This window comes from Pteropus vampyrus, unplaced genomic scaffold, assembly GCF_000151845.1.
Source record: "Pteropus vampyrus isolate Shadow unplaced genomic scaffold, Pvam_2.0 Scaffold231, whole genome shotgun sequence".
NCBI classification, from domain to species: Eukaryota; Metazoa; Chordata; class Mammalia; order Chiroptera; family Pteropodidae; genus Pteropus; species Pteropus vampyrus.
In genome coordinates this window covers 924,388-936,906 of record NW_011889012.1, presented here as the reverse complement: position 1 = coordinate 936,906, position 12,519 = coordinate 924,388, and the positions used below count along the sequence as shown (strand labels likewise).

Below are 12,519 nucleotides of genomic sequence, written 5' to 3'. Positions count from 1 at the left end.
GGGCTAAGTACCATAAAAAGAAAGCAAAGAGGTAAAATGGGTCTATTTTCATACCCCTCGTTAGCAAAGGCAGCGCCATGCCAGCGTATGTGGGGTGCGTGGGGAGGGCCTCTGAGGCCGTGACAACCGAAGAGGCCTGAGTGGATGAGGGAGTAGGCGTGGGGATCTCTGGGGGACACCTGGGCAAAGCGAGAGGCCCACTGAGGCCTTCCGAGGTGACCGGGTGGGGAAGGGGCACGCTTGGCGTCCTCCTAGGCCCTTCCTGCGTGGTGACGGCCCAGGTGCGTCTCTCCACGAAGAATCAGGGCCTTAATCTTCTGAGTTTTGTTGTTCGGATGCACGAGGGGACAAAAGCCCTGACAGTTGCCCGACCTTGCCCGCGTCCCCCGTGCCTGTCTCCAGCTCTGCCCCTCGTGCAGCTGCCTGTGCTGCTGCTCGTTCTCGGGCCCCCGTTGAACGCCTCCCCTTTTTGTACTCAGCAGATTTGATGCTCTCCCTCATGGCACCGCCCGGACTGCAGCCTGGGAGAGCGTACTGTCGTGATCTGGGCCTGTGGTCAGGAGCACCTGCCGGGGACCCAGCACTGCTGGGAGCAGGGCAGAACTGCGAGTGGCACAGGCAGAGCCGTGGCCTTCCCACATGCTGGTGGCAGAAGACATACAGGCAAAACGAACCCGCAGACTGCACAGGGCCTGTGTGTGTGTCCTTAGCTTTGTGACTGAGCACTCAACTTTCTGTCCAGTAAATAACTGGGGGACCTAAACTCACATTTGTGTTGCACATGTGAAAAGATAGGACAGAAATGTTAGGAAAATCCATAGACGCTTTAGAACCTCGCTAATTAGTGGGCAAGGCAGCAGGTCAGAGGAACTTTGTTATTTACCGTCTGTCCTGATGGGCTTCACAGGATGTGTAATGCATTTTTAACAACGTTTGCAAAGAGAAGAGGAATTTTTTTCTGTCTTTTAAATGTGTTTTTCTCTATTAGATGAAAATTCTGTAACTAGTTCCAAATTGTTTTGTGTTTGGGGTAAAATATTTTGTAATTGTAGCCATCTTAAGTTCTCTTCTTTTGGTAGAGAAATGTGTAATTTCAAAATAAGAATTGGAACCAGCTCTGCTTATTCATGTTTCTCTTATTTTTAAAGGTTCATATCTGTTTTAATTTTCTGTCCAGAAAGATGGCATTCAGATGGAATTGTTTATCCCCAACTCACCTGGCTTGGGGAAGAGCTGCTGGCCAAGCTGGCCAGGTGGGCTGTGGAGAGCAGGAAGAGCGAGTTTAAACGCACCCTGTCCCTCGTTTCCATTGTGAAGTATAGCAAGGTTTACCAGGAGCTGAAAGACAAATACAAGGACATGGTCAAGGTAATTCTGGGGAAGACAGCTGGGGTTCCTCCACACTTAAATGCGGTCACGTGACCCGACTGCACCAGGTACAATTGTTCTTCTAGCGTCCTGCAGGTGCGGACGTTAAGTCAGAGTGTACTCACTTAATTTTAAGCCAGTGAACCCATTTCAGGTCACTTGTTGCAGCCGTGCTATGACACGCATGGGGTGCATACCACAGAAGTGCTGGCAGGCGTGTTATGGAAAACTCATTTTTTTCACACATAATGTTTTATTTTCAAGAGAGCAGAAGCGAAATATTTACTCTAAAATAATTGAACATTAATTACTAAATTACTGTAATTTTTTGGTATGAAAATCTAGAAAAACTACAGCACAAAGAAACATACTTGCAAAAAGGAGATAAACTTCATACCACGTTCTTTGTGTTTAAGACGTGAAGAGGCGATGACACACCTGGCTTAGGCGGAGCACGGTTAGCGTAGCGGAACCTTTGCTCTCTTCCTGGGTCACAGCTCCCCGCCGCCTCCCGGAAGTAACCGGGACTCACCACGTCCGCGTAGTTCATCAGTCACCTCTTGCTGTGTAACAGAGCACACTGGAAGTCACAGGCTTGAAACGGCAGCCGTTCGTCCCTGCTGCAACGTGCATGGGTCCCGGGCTGGCCGGCCTGGGCCCCCTTCTCCCCCAGATTCTGGCCTAGTTGTCCTGCGTTATCTCGTCAGCTCTTCAGTCCTTCGAGAAGAGACTTTTGTATTCTTCCAGCTTTTAAAGTTGTCCTTAGTGAGATGGTTCATCCGAATTGTCTAATCCCTGGAAACAGACATCTGAGCATTTGACAGCGGCCGCTGATAAGTCAGCATTATCACATCCGTGACTCGAGCGCGCGACAGCGGCCGCTGATAAGTCAGCATTATCACATCCGAGACTCGAGCGTGCGACGGCGGCCGCTGGGTGTTCTCTGCCTCGTGCGCATTGCTGGTTGAGGCAGCGAGACCTCACTCTGCAGCCGGCATCCTGCTGCTTTCGGGGCACCCGGCGGGCATCTGGTCCGGTAGTTAAAGCTTCATCCCTGCTTAACACACAGGGAGGCAGGGACAGGACAGCTGAGCGGTGACTCCCGAAGCGTGACAGCCAGTCAGTCACCGACAGACCACAGCACTGGAGCACTGGCCTCCTGACCCCTGTCCCTTTGCTCCCTCCCCCCTCGTTTCTTTGTTCACTGTCCGTCTAGATAAGTGAGCAGGATGGTGTAGCTGAATGTTCTGTGGTGTCCAGTTATCTCCCCTGAGTATCCTACAGACACTGTCTTTATTGCAAAATCCTGCCTTGGTCTGCATCGCTCTTGATGAGTCCTAAATCACACAGGCTAAAAGTTTCATGCATTTCTGCCTTTGAAACGAGCTTATTTATTTTTTTTTATTTTATTGCATAATTAGTCCAGTTTCACTTATGCCTTACGGCGATGCTTTATTGTAAAGTTGTGGGGAAACGGGTGAACAATTTACACGTGCTCGCGAATGTTTTTCAGGTGTGGCCTGAAGTGACCGATCCTGAGAAGTTTGTGTATGAAGATGTAGCTATTGCCTCCTACCTGCTGGTAAGAACGTATGTAATCTGCGCTTAGTGCAGTGGGCCAGGTGCTGCCACCTGTGGTCAACATTTATCAGATCTGTGACTTGGGGAGTTTGTACTTCAGTTCGCCAGGGTTGGCCACACAAGTAACGGTTTCTGTTAGCTTTGCGTGGTGCCATTGCATGAGAGTCGAACCGGTGTGAATTGTGAAACTTGAGGCTGGAATTCAGGCTGAACAGTACTCTCCTAATTGCTAGCCAGGGTGGCCATGCTGGCTGGTAACCGGGAGCGCCGGTGGGAGCCCACCTGACGGGCACACGCCTTCCGGTCCTGGCGTTCCGGCCTTTGGGCTGTAGGTCTTTCCAGAGCTGGCTTGCTGGCCGCCTCGTTGGGACATGGCCTTTGGCTCGGCAGCCCCGATCTTCTCATCTGCAAGGTGTTCGGGCATTTCCAGTTTCCTTTCAACTGTGGTTCTCTCCGTCTCGTGTTTAGAAATAGCGTAGTTTTGTTTTATCAGTGTGTACCAAACTCAAAGAATATAAAGTACGAAGAAACTAACAACCTCTAAAGCTCTTGCTCAGAGGCGACCACTTAACATGGCGTCTCGAGGGAAGAAGAAAGCTTTGTAGCCCCGCACAGCATCGGGCAAGAGCTGCGGGCCGCGTCCGGCTGCCCTCTGCTCGCCGGGCATCACCTGGGGGGAGCTGTGGCTTCGGCCTCCGCCCTTTCTGACCGGGCGAGTTAGAGTCCCGCTACAAACTGACTGTTTTCTTGTGTTTCTAGGTTTTGTGGGAAGAAGAGCGAGCCGAACGGGGAGTGACAGCCAAGCAGTCCTTCGTGGACTTGGGGTGTGGAAACGGTCTGCTGGTGCACATCCTGAGCAGCGAGGGGGTAAAGCATGGTTCCTGGCCCTTTCTCGAGTGTCTTCAGGGCTAGCACAAGGCCCACTGGGATCCTTTCTTGCTGGTTCGGTCTGGGTTCAGACAGCCTGGCTGTCGGAATAGTGACTGGTTGTGGCGGCTTGTGAAACAGGAAAAGACAGCAGCCTTTGTGAAGTAGACACGGCCGCCCTGTGAGAGCTAGCAGGGTGGTCACCGCGTCCTGCGGGAGTGACCGTAGAGACGAGGCTCGTCTGGGATGGCGAGCTGGAGGAGCCGCCCGTGATCGGGACCTGACTGGCAGCCGAGGGAGCCGGCTCCCTTTGCGGGCGTTTCCTGAGCTCCGGCCCTGGCCCGTCTCCCCTTCGTGGGGACTCGCGATGGCGGTGATCCCAGTGCGGGTCTTGCCTGTGCCCATGTTAAACAGCCAAGAAGCTGCGCCGTGCCGCCCGCGGGTGCCAGGGGTCTCCTGATCCACGCTGGCCGTGGGACCTGCGGAGTTTAATTTGTTCTTGCTAATTTAATACGAGGTCCTGAACTTAACTTTTGCTTTCTGAAATTATTTCAGCATCCAGGCAGAGGGATTGATGTCCGACGAAGAAAAATCTGGGACATGTATGGGCCGCAGACTCGCTTAGAGGTACTGGCTTTGTTCATGCACTTGATCTCGGCATGGTTGTCCCTCAGGACCCTGATGCGAATGAGTGGTTTCTGTGGATAGGCCGGTCACAGATGCTGACCATGACAACTCAGAGCAACTTAAGTAATCTGAAATTCGGAAAAAGGACGGACTTTAGACTTCTCAAAACCTGCTGGTTGAGCGGAAGACGGGGCTGCCCTCTGGAGCCGGAAGCGCCATCCCCTCCCTCGGCCCTGCCTCATGGTTTGCATCTTCTGTGGGCGCCCGGCGCTGTGTGGGGGGTGCCAGGCAGGTTGGTGAGGAGTCGGGGGAGGGAGGCTGGAAGGAAGCCAGGCCACAAGTGTGCAGACGGCGTGGAGGGCAGCGCACCTGCCCTGAGCCGTCTAGTGAGTAGCCTCGTCTCAGCCCACGACCGCGGCTAAAGTGGGCCGAGTCACTCCCGCCTGTCTCGGTGCCCGTCACAGAGGGATGTCCCCCTGGAGGGGAGGCGGTGACTGGGCACCTCGTCGGCAGCGCTCCTGCAGTGGGGCTGCCGTCTGCTGTTTAAGGGTGCTGGTCTCTGGTCGAGGCCTCCACGCCAGCCAGGGAGCGCTCAGTGGTGGGGTCCGCGCACTGAGCTCTGGGGTGCCGCGGGCACAGCTGTCCGTCCCGCCACCTAGCCCTGCTGCTCAGCTACCCGCTTTGTCTCAGGACCCTCGTCCTGGAGTTCAGGTGCATGGCCGAGACAGGGACACGGTTCTCATCCACCAGGGGGCGGAATGCTGACAAGAAATGAGAATATTTACTTTTCACTGTGGGTGAAGAATGTTCGGGCTCAGTCATGTGACACACGATGACGTTTTAGTCAGAGAGGGACCCCCCGTACCTCCTGTATGTCTGTGGTCCTGTATGATTACAGTGGAGCTGAAACATGCCTGTGGCCTAGTGACATTGCAGCTATTGTAACGTAGCACAGCACGTGACTCGCACGTTTGTGGTGACGCTGGTGTAGACAAGCCTGCTGCAGCGCCAGTCACATAAAAGGACTGGGTACTGCCCTGTCCGGTGCACAGAGCTTGGTGGCGGTGGCCGCCGTGCTCCTGGTGCGTGCGTTCACTAGGTGTCACTCTTCGTCACCGCTGCAGAGCGCACTCATGTCTGCAGTGGCCTCGACATCTCGTGGTTACCGCGTCTCAATTGTACCACATTCTCTCGTGCTTGAGTCAGTGTCATGTTTTGTGCAGTGACCGCTGTCCAGGCTTGTAGTCCAGGGGTGACAGGCTGCCCCATGCAGCCTGGGAGTGCAGTGGGCTAGACCCTCCGGGTGTATGGAGGTCACTGTGCGATGTTTGCAGGACGACAGTTGCCTAGTGAGCGTTGAGAGCATGTCTCCGTCGTCCCGCGGTGCCTGACTATGAACGTGGGGAGAAGCACACAGGGACCCCAGAACCCCCTCAGCCGGCTTCGGCCATCATCCCCCATCTCAGCCCCGACGTCAGCCCCACTGCTATTTGGAAACAGCTCTCAGGCCTGTCATTTCATCCGTAAATGAGAAATTAAATGCTCAAGACCGTTTTCGTCTTTTCTCTGCCTCGCTCTCTCTCACCGTCGAGGACGTTGCAAACATGAAGAACACGGAGGGGAGTTCGTGCACTGCCCTTCAGCTGTTTGCTTATTTTTCACTGCACATTTACGCTGTTTTGTGCTGCAGGGGTTTGCGTTTGCTTGTGTGTTCATTACAGTAAACTGAAACACGTAGAAGCTCCACGTCTGCGTAGTGCAGGTGACCCAGACGCCGTGCGGGCGGCTGCAGGTGCGCGCAGGGCGTGCGCGCTCGGTCGGGGCAGTTGGCTCTGCTTTGGGCGTGAGGCGTCCGGGCCAAGCTAAAGGAGCAACACGTTTGAATTCAAAGCCTCGCGTCCACCAGTGACAAAGCAAAATGATGTCTTTGGGTGGGAGATTCCAGTGGCAGCCAGGTGGGCCCTCTGTTCAGCTGTGCCCCCAGGGAAAGGCCGGCTGGCATGAGGACCCTTGGAGAAGGGGTAGAAGGCTCCGGTCCTGTACGTGAGGCCCAGCAACCTGCCTCAGACTTCTCTGTGGCGTGGGGGACGTTCCCCGACACTCGGCCAGGGCCGCCCTAAGAGGCGTCCTGGGTTCCAGCCTCGCGGGCTTGTTTTCTCGTCACCCCGAACTTCCGTCTTCGTGCTGGGAGAACCCTGCTCACCCTAATGTCACTGAGGGGGATGCTGGCCGTCTCTCCGTGCCACCTCTGCTCCAGAGCACTGCTCAGACACGAGCTCGGTGCGTGTGTGTGGCCTAGTGATGGGTCCCTGTGTCGACGGGCGCGGCCGGGACCTCGCTGGCCCAGCGGGGCCGCAGCTCCGGTCTCTTTCAGAAGCCTCGTTTGGTTATATAAGCAGGAAGCCGTTATTTTTAGTAACGGCGTGGTGAGGATCACAGTCTTGGGTGTGTTTGTGGAGCTGTCTGAGAAACAGGACTGTGGCAGTTTGCCCCGCCCACACTGTCTGCTGGGACTTCTCATTAAGCGAGGAGGCCCTGGCCGGCTGTCGGCAAGGTAACTAAGTGCTACCATGCCGCAGAGGGCAGGCGATGTTTTTTGTTAGTGCAGGCCATGTAGAGAAACAGATAGGCAAATTTAAATCTAGAAAGGGCAGGAATAAAGAATAAATATCGAAGACTTGTTTTCCTGCTTTTAAATGACGTACGTGCCAGTTGAGCAATACTTTCAGCGTTTTAACGTATGTGTGAATCGAAGCGCACACGCTTGTTGAAGAAGCAGAAAGATTGTAGAATTTACATTCTGTTTTTATGGACATCGTGTCTGCACGACTCGTCCTGAAGTTTTGTCGTAAGGAATGGCTTGGGCAAGTGAGCATTGTCGTCACGCTTTCCTGTCCTGATCACGGAGTGACCCGGCGTCTTACTCCCTGGGGGGGCCATTCTTCCACTTTAAAATTGGAGGATTTTGAGTAGTTACATAGTCTCTTTTCTCTCTTCCCAGTTTTGACGGGTAGGTTGACCGTTGAGACTACTGACTTCAGTAATGAACGAAGACTTGTTATTTAGCAGGAAGTGTAGAGCATTTGATGCTTAGCTTCAGAAATCATCACAGCGGTCAGCGCGCCCGTCTGGTGGGCTTTTGCCAAAGTTAATGGCACAATGGCAAAGAGCCACGCTCTCCTCTGTCACCTCCCGCTGCGCTCGACCCTTCACAGATGGAGACAGAAGGGCTCCGAGGTCGCAGGAGCACGTTCTGTCAGACAGAGTCGGCTTCGGCCCCCGCTGCTCGCCAGTGCCCACTCAGGGCCGTTGCTTCTCCCCACATTCTGCTGAGGACTAAGCAGTTCACATGTCACCTCTCTTCCAGCGTCTGTTTATTTTTGCACCGAAGCGCATTTTTAATTTTAATTTTCAAAAGGAGATTAACCCTCAGAAAAGTGTTGTTTATCTAGTGAAGACTCTAGAGTTGCTGGCGTTTCCTGTCCTGGGGGCAGACACACTCACCTCCTCACCCCTAGTCCTGGCGTCAGCATGTACACAGGAAGCCCAGAGGGGCCGAGAGCCTGCTGGAACCTCTGGCCTCCGTCTCCGTGGCTGGCTGCCGCAGCGGCTCTGCCTTTATCTAGTAAACACTTAGTCTTATTTTTGTTTTTTTTTTTAGGAAGTTGCTATCACACCCAACGATAGGACCCTCTTCCCGGATGTTGATTGGCTAATCGGTAACCATTCCGATGAACTAACACCATGGATACCTGTCATTGCAGCCAGGTGAGTGAGTAGACAGGTTGGCAGAGTGAATAGCTGGGGACATTTCGTTGCCTGCAGCTTGCTGTCCAGAACGGGGGCCACTAGCCGCAGGCGGCGACTGAGCACTGGAAATACAACTAGTTCAAATCGTCGAAATGATAATATATTGGGTTATATTTAAAATAAATTCCACTTGTCTTACTATTTTAAATATGGGCACTAGAAAATATAAAATTACATACGTGGTTCATGTTATATTTCTGTTGGACAAGGCCAATCAAAACTGATTGTTTCGATAGTGTATCCAGGTTTGAAAAGCATGTCGTACAGGTTTTTTTAGATAACAGGAAGGTGCTTTGCGGCAGCTTCTGCTTCTGGACGGGGGGGACTTCATCGAAGCGCGGGTCGTGCACTGCCCGGAACGCTTTGTGCCCCGGTCTCCCTTACCCAGGGATCTTGTGGACTGTTCAGGCTCCTGAGGCATTCCGTAGGTCGAGGACAAAACCTTCTCTGCCTTACTCAGCTACCTCTGAAATTCCTGCTTCATAGCTGAAGTCTCGGTTCGCTTCAGAAAGTTTTAGATTATAGCTGACAAGAATAACTGCAACGTAAAAATGTTTTTTACAAAAGTAATTAGAATCATATTTTGTCGAAAAGCTGTGCTGCGCTATGTTGTTTGTAGAGACGGCCGGAGGCTGTGATTCGTTCTGTCATTTAAACTACGAGTCGGCAGCGGACGCTTATATTTTACCCAGATACAGCACGGCCGCGTGGTTTTCTGCTGAACTTGCTTTAACAAATCCATTTGAGACTTCTGGTTTCCGTGCTTGTCGGTTCTTTTTGAAGGTCTTCCTACAGCTGCCGTTTCTTCGTCCTGCCCTGCTGCTTCTTCGACTTCGTGGGAAAACACTGCCGGAGGCAGAGCGGGAAGACTCAGTACCGGGGGTACCTGGACTTCATCAGCGAAGTGGGCCGGGCCTGCGGGTTCCGCGTGGAGGAGGACTGCCTCCGCATCCCTTCCACCAGGCGGGTGCGTCCCGCCCCAGCGCTCTCGGGGGGCGGGCGGGCGGGCGCCTGGGTGGGAGGCAGAGGGCCACGTCGCAGTCACGGACGACACCAGCGCATGACAGTGCGTGCGTTGCAGACGGCGCCTGTGCTGGTTTCGACCTCTGCCGTTGGGGTTCAGAGGGCGTCTCTGTACGGCCCCCTCCCCTGGAGACGTTCGTTGCTTCCTTCTCCGGGCGGCTTTGCAGGAACCTTCAAGTCCTCACTTGCTTTCTAGAGACAGCGTGGCCCCGGGGACCTCCCCAGAGGTGGTGTCAGCCTGACTTGTGGGAGTTTCTGAACCCAGTTTCTCTGAGGCTGACTGCGCCTAGTTCTGTCTCCTTAGATACGCAAATGGCCAAAATTAAGGGCTGTTTCAGAAGTTCACAACGATTATAGGTTTTTTATGAAAAGCTTCATTCAGATCTATGTGACACGTCAGTTGTCCGGGCGGAAGTCACCCTTGCTCCCTCTCTGTCTGCCATGTGGCCGGGCCGCACGCTGGCATCAGGCCCTTACTGCTGTTGGTGCCAGCGCCACCCGGTCGCTGCAGAGGCCCTTTAAGGGCTCATCCTCGGAGCCTTCGTGCTGTCCCTTATCCGCCCGCCCTTTTGGCAGGTCACAGTGTACTCCGTTTGGGTCGTGAGGGTGGGCGCAGAGACCCCTCAGTGTGGCGTTGGCCTTGCTTGTTCTACTGCTCTCTGTGGAAGCTGCGGGCGATCCCTAATCTCCCTGGGCCCCCGCTTTCTCAGAACGTGACGGTTTGGGGGTCAGATGTCAGAGTGGGTGTCCACACATGGCGGACTGGCTTCATGCTAGGCATGCTCGTTCCCCACTCAGAAGTCACCTGCTTGTGGTCACTCATTATGGGTGGCAGAGCTGGAGCGTTGCAAGGCGTGGCTCATGTACCCAGATTCGCTTTGGTCACCTGTAACCTGGCTTTGCACTTCGTGCCCCGGGGAATGTGTGGAGGCACTGTGCTCACGGCAGCAGCCCTGGCCAGGGCCTGGCTCCCCGGAGCTCCCCGAGAGCGGCCTTCTCTGGATTCAGGACGCATGGAGCAGGGAGGGGACGGCACGGATGAACATCCACGCTGTGCCGAGCGCCGCCGGGTCCTCACGCCGGCTCGGGCGAGGCTGAGAGACGTCTCATTCTGTCGCACCCCGTTGAGAGCTCCTAGGCGAGCCTCGGGGCCTCCGTGGGGCGGAGGACGGGGCGGAGGAGGGCCGAGGGCCGCGACGTGGCTGGAACAGGGCAGTGCGCACGCTCACTAAGTGGATCTCGATTTGTATGCGTTCGTTCTGCCCTGAAATCTGGGCGGTGAGCGGTTTTGTGGGCTTTTGCCGCCATTCAGCGTGGAGTCATCGGTACTGGGGTTGGTTTTTAGAGTGAGGGCTCTCACGATAGGCGGCTGACGCTTTTATGTAGCGTGTGCGCCAGAAGCCCTGGGGGAGCCTGACCCTGCTCTCTCCGTGCAGGTTTGCCTCCTCGGCAAGTCCAGGACGTACCCCCCCGCCGGAGAGGCCTCCGTGGACGCGCAGAGGACCCGGTACATTAACAGCAGGCAGGGCCGCGCTGCCAGCCGCCCGAGCTGTCCGGGCGAGGGGCCCGCCCCTCCTCCACGTGGCGGCATGGGTCAGCCCAGCGCTCACGCCAGCGGCTGCCACGACAGCTGCCCCGACAGCCAGGGAGCCCCGGACGCCGGGGCTGACGGGCGGTGGCTGTCTGGATTCCGCCCTAGAGAGAAAGCCGAGCGCGGGAGGAACTGCGCCGCCCTCCCGCGGGAGTTCGTGGATGGCGTGGTTGTACAGGTGGCACAGCGGCTGCTGGGCGGGAAGCGCCTCGACACAGGTGGCTCTCGCAGCGGGACCGTGGGGACCTGGAACCGAGGAGGTAACGTCTGCACCGCCCCCTGGGCCTGCGGGGCCTGGGTGGTTTTACACGTATTTTAAAGAGGGTGATAACAGACGGGTGACTTTCAGGCTCCTCGTTTCCTTAGAAGTCCTGTTGACGTGCAGGCCTCCGGCTGCCTCCGAGTTGGCCAAGGGCAGGGTGCTAACCTTGGGCTTGGGCCCTTAACCTTGACGTTCAGGTCTCAGACCTGCACCTACTCGTTTCAGTCTGCAGAAATTATCCAAACAGAAAACAGGGTACAGGCTGCCAGAAAGATGCACCGTCTCCTGGAATTCTGTGAAGTCCCCAAAATGCCAAAGCAGTCGTGAGAAAAGGGGGTCATTGTGTCTGCTCGCTTTCAGAGGAGGGGCGATGTGCCAGGCCAGGAGTGGTAGAGGCGGAGTCTGAGCCTTGAGGCTTTTACGGATCCTGCACCCGGGTTAGATAGAGGCCCCCCAGGGCTGCTCTGTGAGGACCTGGTGTCCATCCTGCTCCACTTCCTGGCAGGGCGGCGGCCGGCCGCCAGGGAGCGCTGTGGAGCTGTCCGTGTTTGGGCCGAGCCAGAGCCTGGCCTCTTGAGTTTCTGGGTCTGTGGAGGGGATGGAGGACCGTCCCTCAGCCTGTCAGGGACCGCGCCCGGCTGCCCTGCGGCAGGGCATCTGGGAACAGGTCACAGTGACCCTTCCCCAGCCTTCCTCGCCCGTGACTGTTGTGCTTAAGTTTCTACTGTCGTCATTTCGTCCCCTCCCTCTCGGGTCCTTGTGACATGGCGGCGCCTTCGAGCAAGTCCCCCTTCGGGAGCCACCCGACCCTGTTAGTGTGTGACCAGAAGAACCCCCAGGGACCCAGGGAAGTTCTGGCAGGTGTGGCCCCGGCTTTGGGGGCTGACCATCTGCGACTGCAGACAGCCCTGAGGTGCCGTGGGTGTCCGTGGTGTTCTCGGCTGAGGCGGGCCGGGGTGCGAGGAAGGCAGGCTGGGTGGGGGCTCCTAGCAGGACCTCAGCACGGAGCCCGCAGCACGCGGGCGGGTCCAGAGTCCCAGAGGCCTTTGGGTGGATCTGAACACAAAGAGCTTGACCTTCCACCCCAGGGCAGCCCTTCCCTCTGCCAGGCCCCTTGGGAACGATCCAGCATGGGGGTCAGTCTGTGCCTCGGACGCCACTGGCTCTTTCCCCCGACTCAGAGGTGGACGGTGGTGGCTCTGATCACCGTTTCTCAAGCCTGCACCCCATCCCACCCCCAGAGACACCTGGGAGCCAGGGCACTGTCCTTCCAGGTTGGCCTCGTCGGTCTGGGGCTGGTCCAAGGGGCTCAGGAGGAGCTGGCCCCTGCCCTGGCTGGGGGGTCAGGACACACATCAGGGCGAGTAAGAGCTAGCGGTGCGGACCCTCA

The 12,519-nt window shown here is 56.0% G+C and overlaps 1 protein-coding gene across 1 annotated transcript in view; it reads left to right on the top strand.

The window, feature by feature from the left end:
• TRMT44 (tRNA methyltransferase 44 homolog) overlaps nt 1–12,519 on the top strand; it is a gene marked incomplete at its 5' end in the record, with an annotated part of 20,447 nt that overhangs the window by 4,368 nt on the left and 3,560 nt on the right. Inside the window, 7 exons of the mRNA XM_023519673.1 lie at nt 1,149–1,368; nt 2,882–2,950; nt 3,709–3,816; nt 4,372–4,443; nt 8,105–8,211; nt 9,037–9,220; nt 10,713–11,184. Coding sequence (XP_023375441.1) covers nt 1,149–1,368; nt 2,882–2,950; nt 3,709–3,816; nt 4,372–4,443; nt 8,105–8,211; nt 9,037–9,220; nt 10,713–11,184 — 1,232 coding nt within the window. The remainder of the gene's footprint in view (nt 1–1,148; nt 1,369–2,881; nt 2,951–3,708; nt 3,817–4,371; nt 4,444–8,104; nt 8,212–9,036; nt 9,221–10,712; nt 11,185–12,519) is intronic.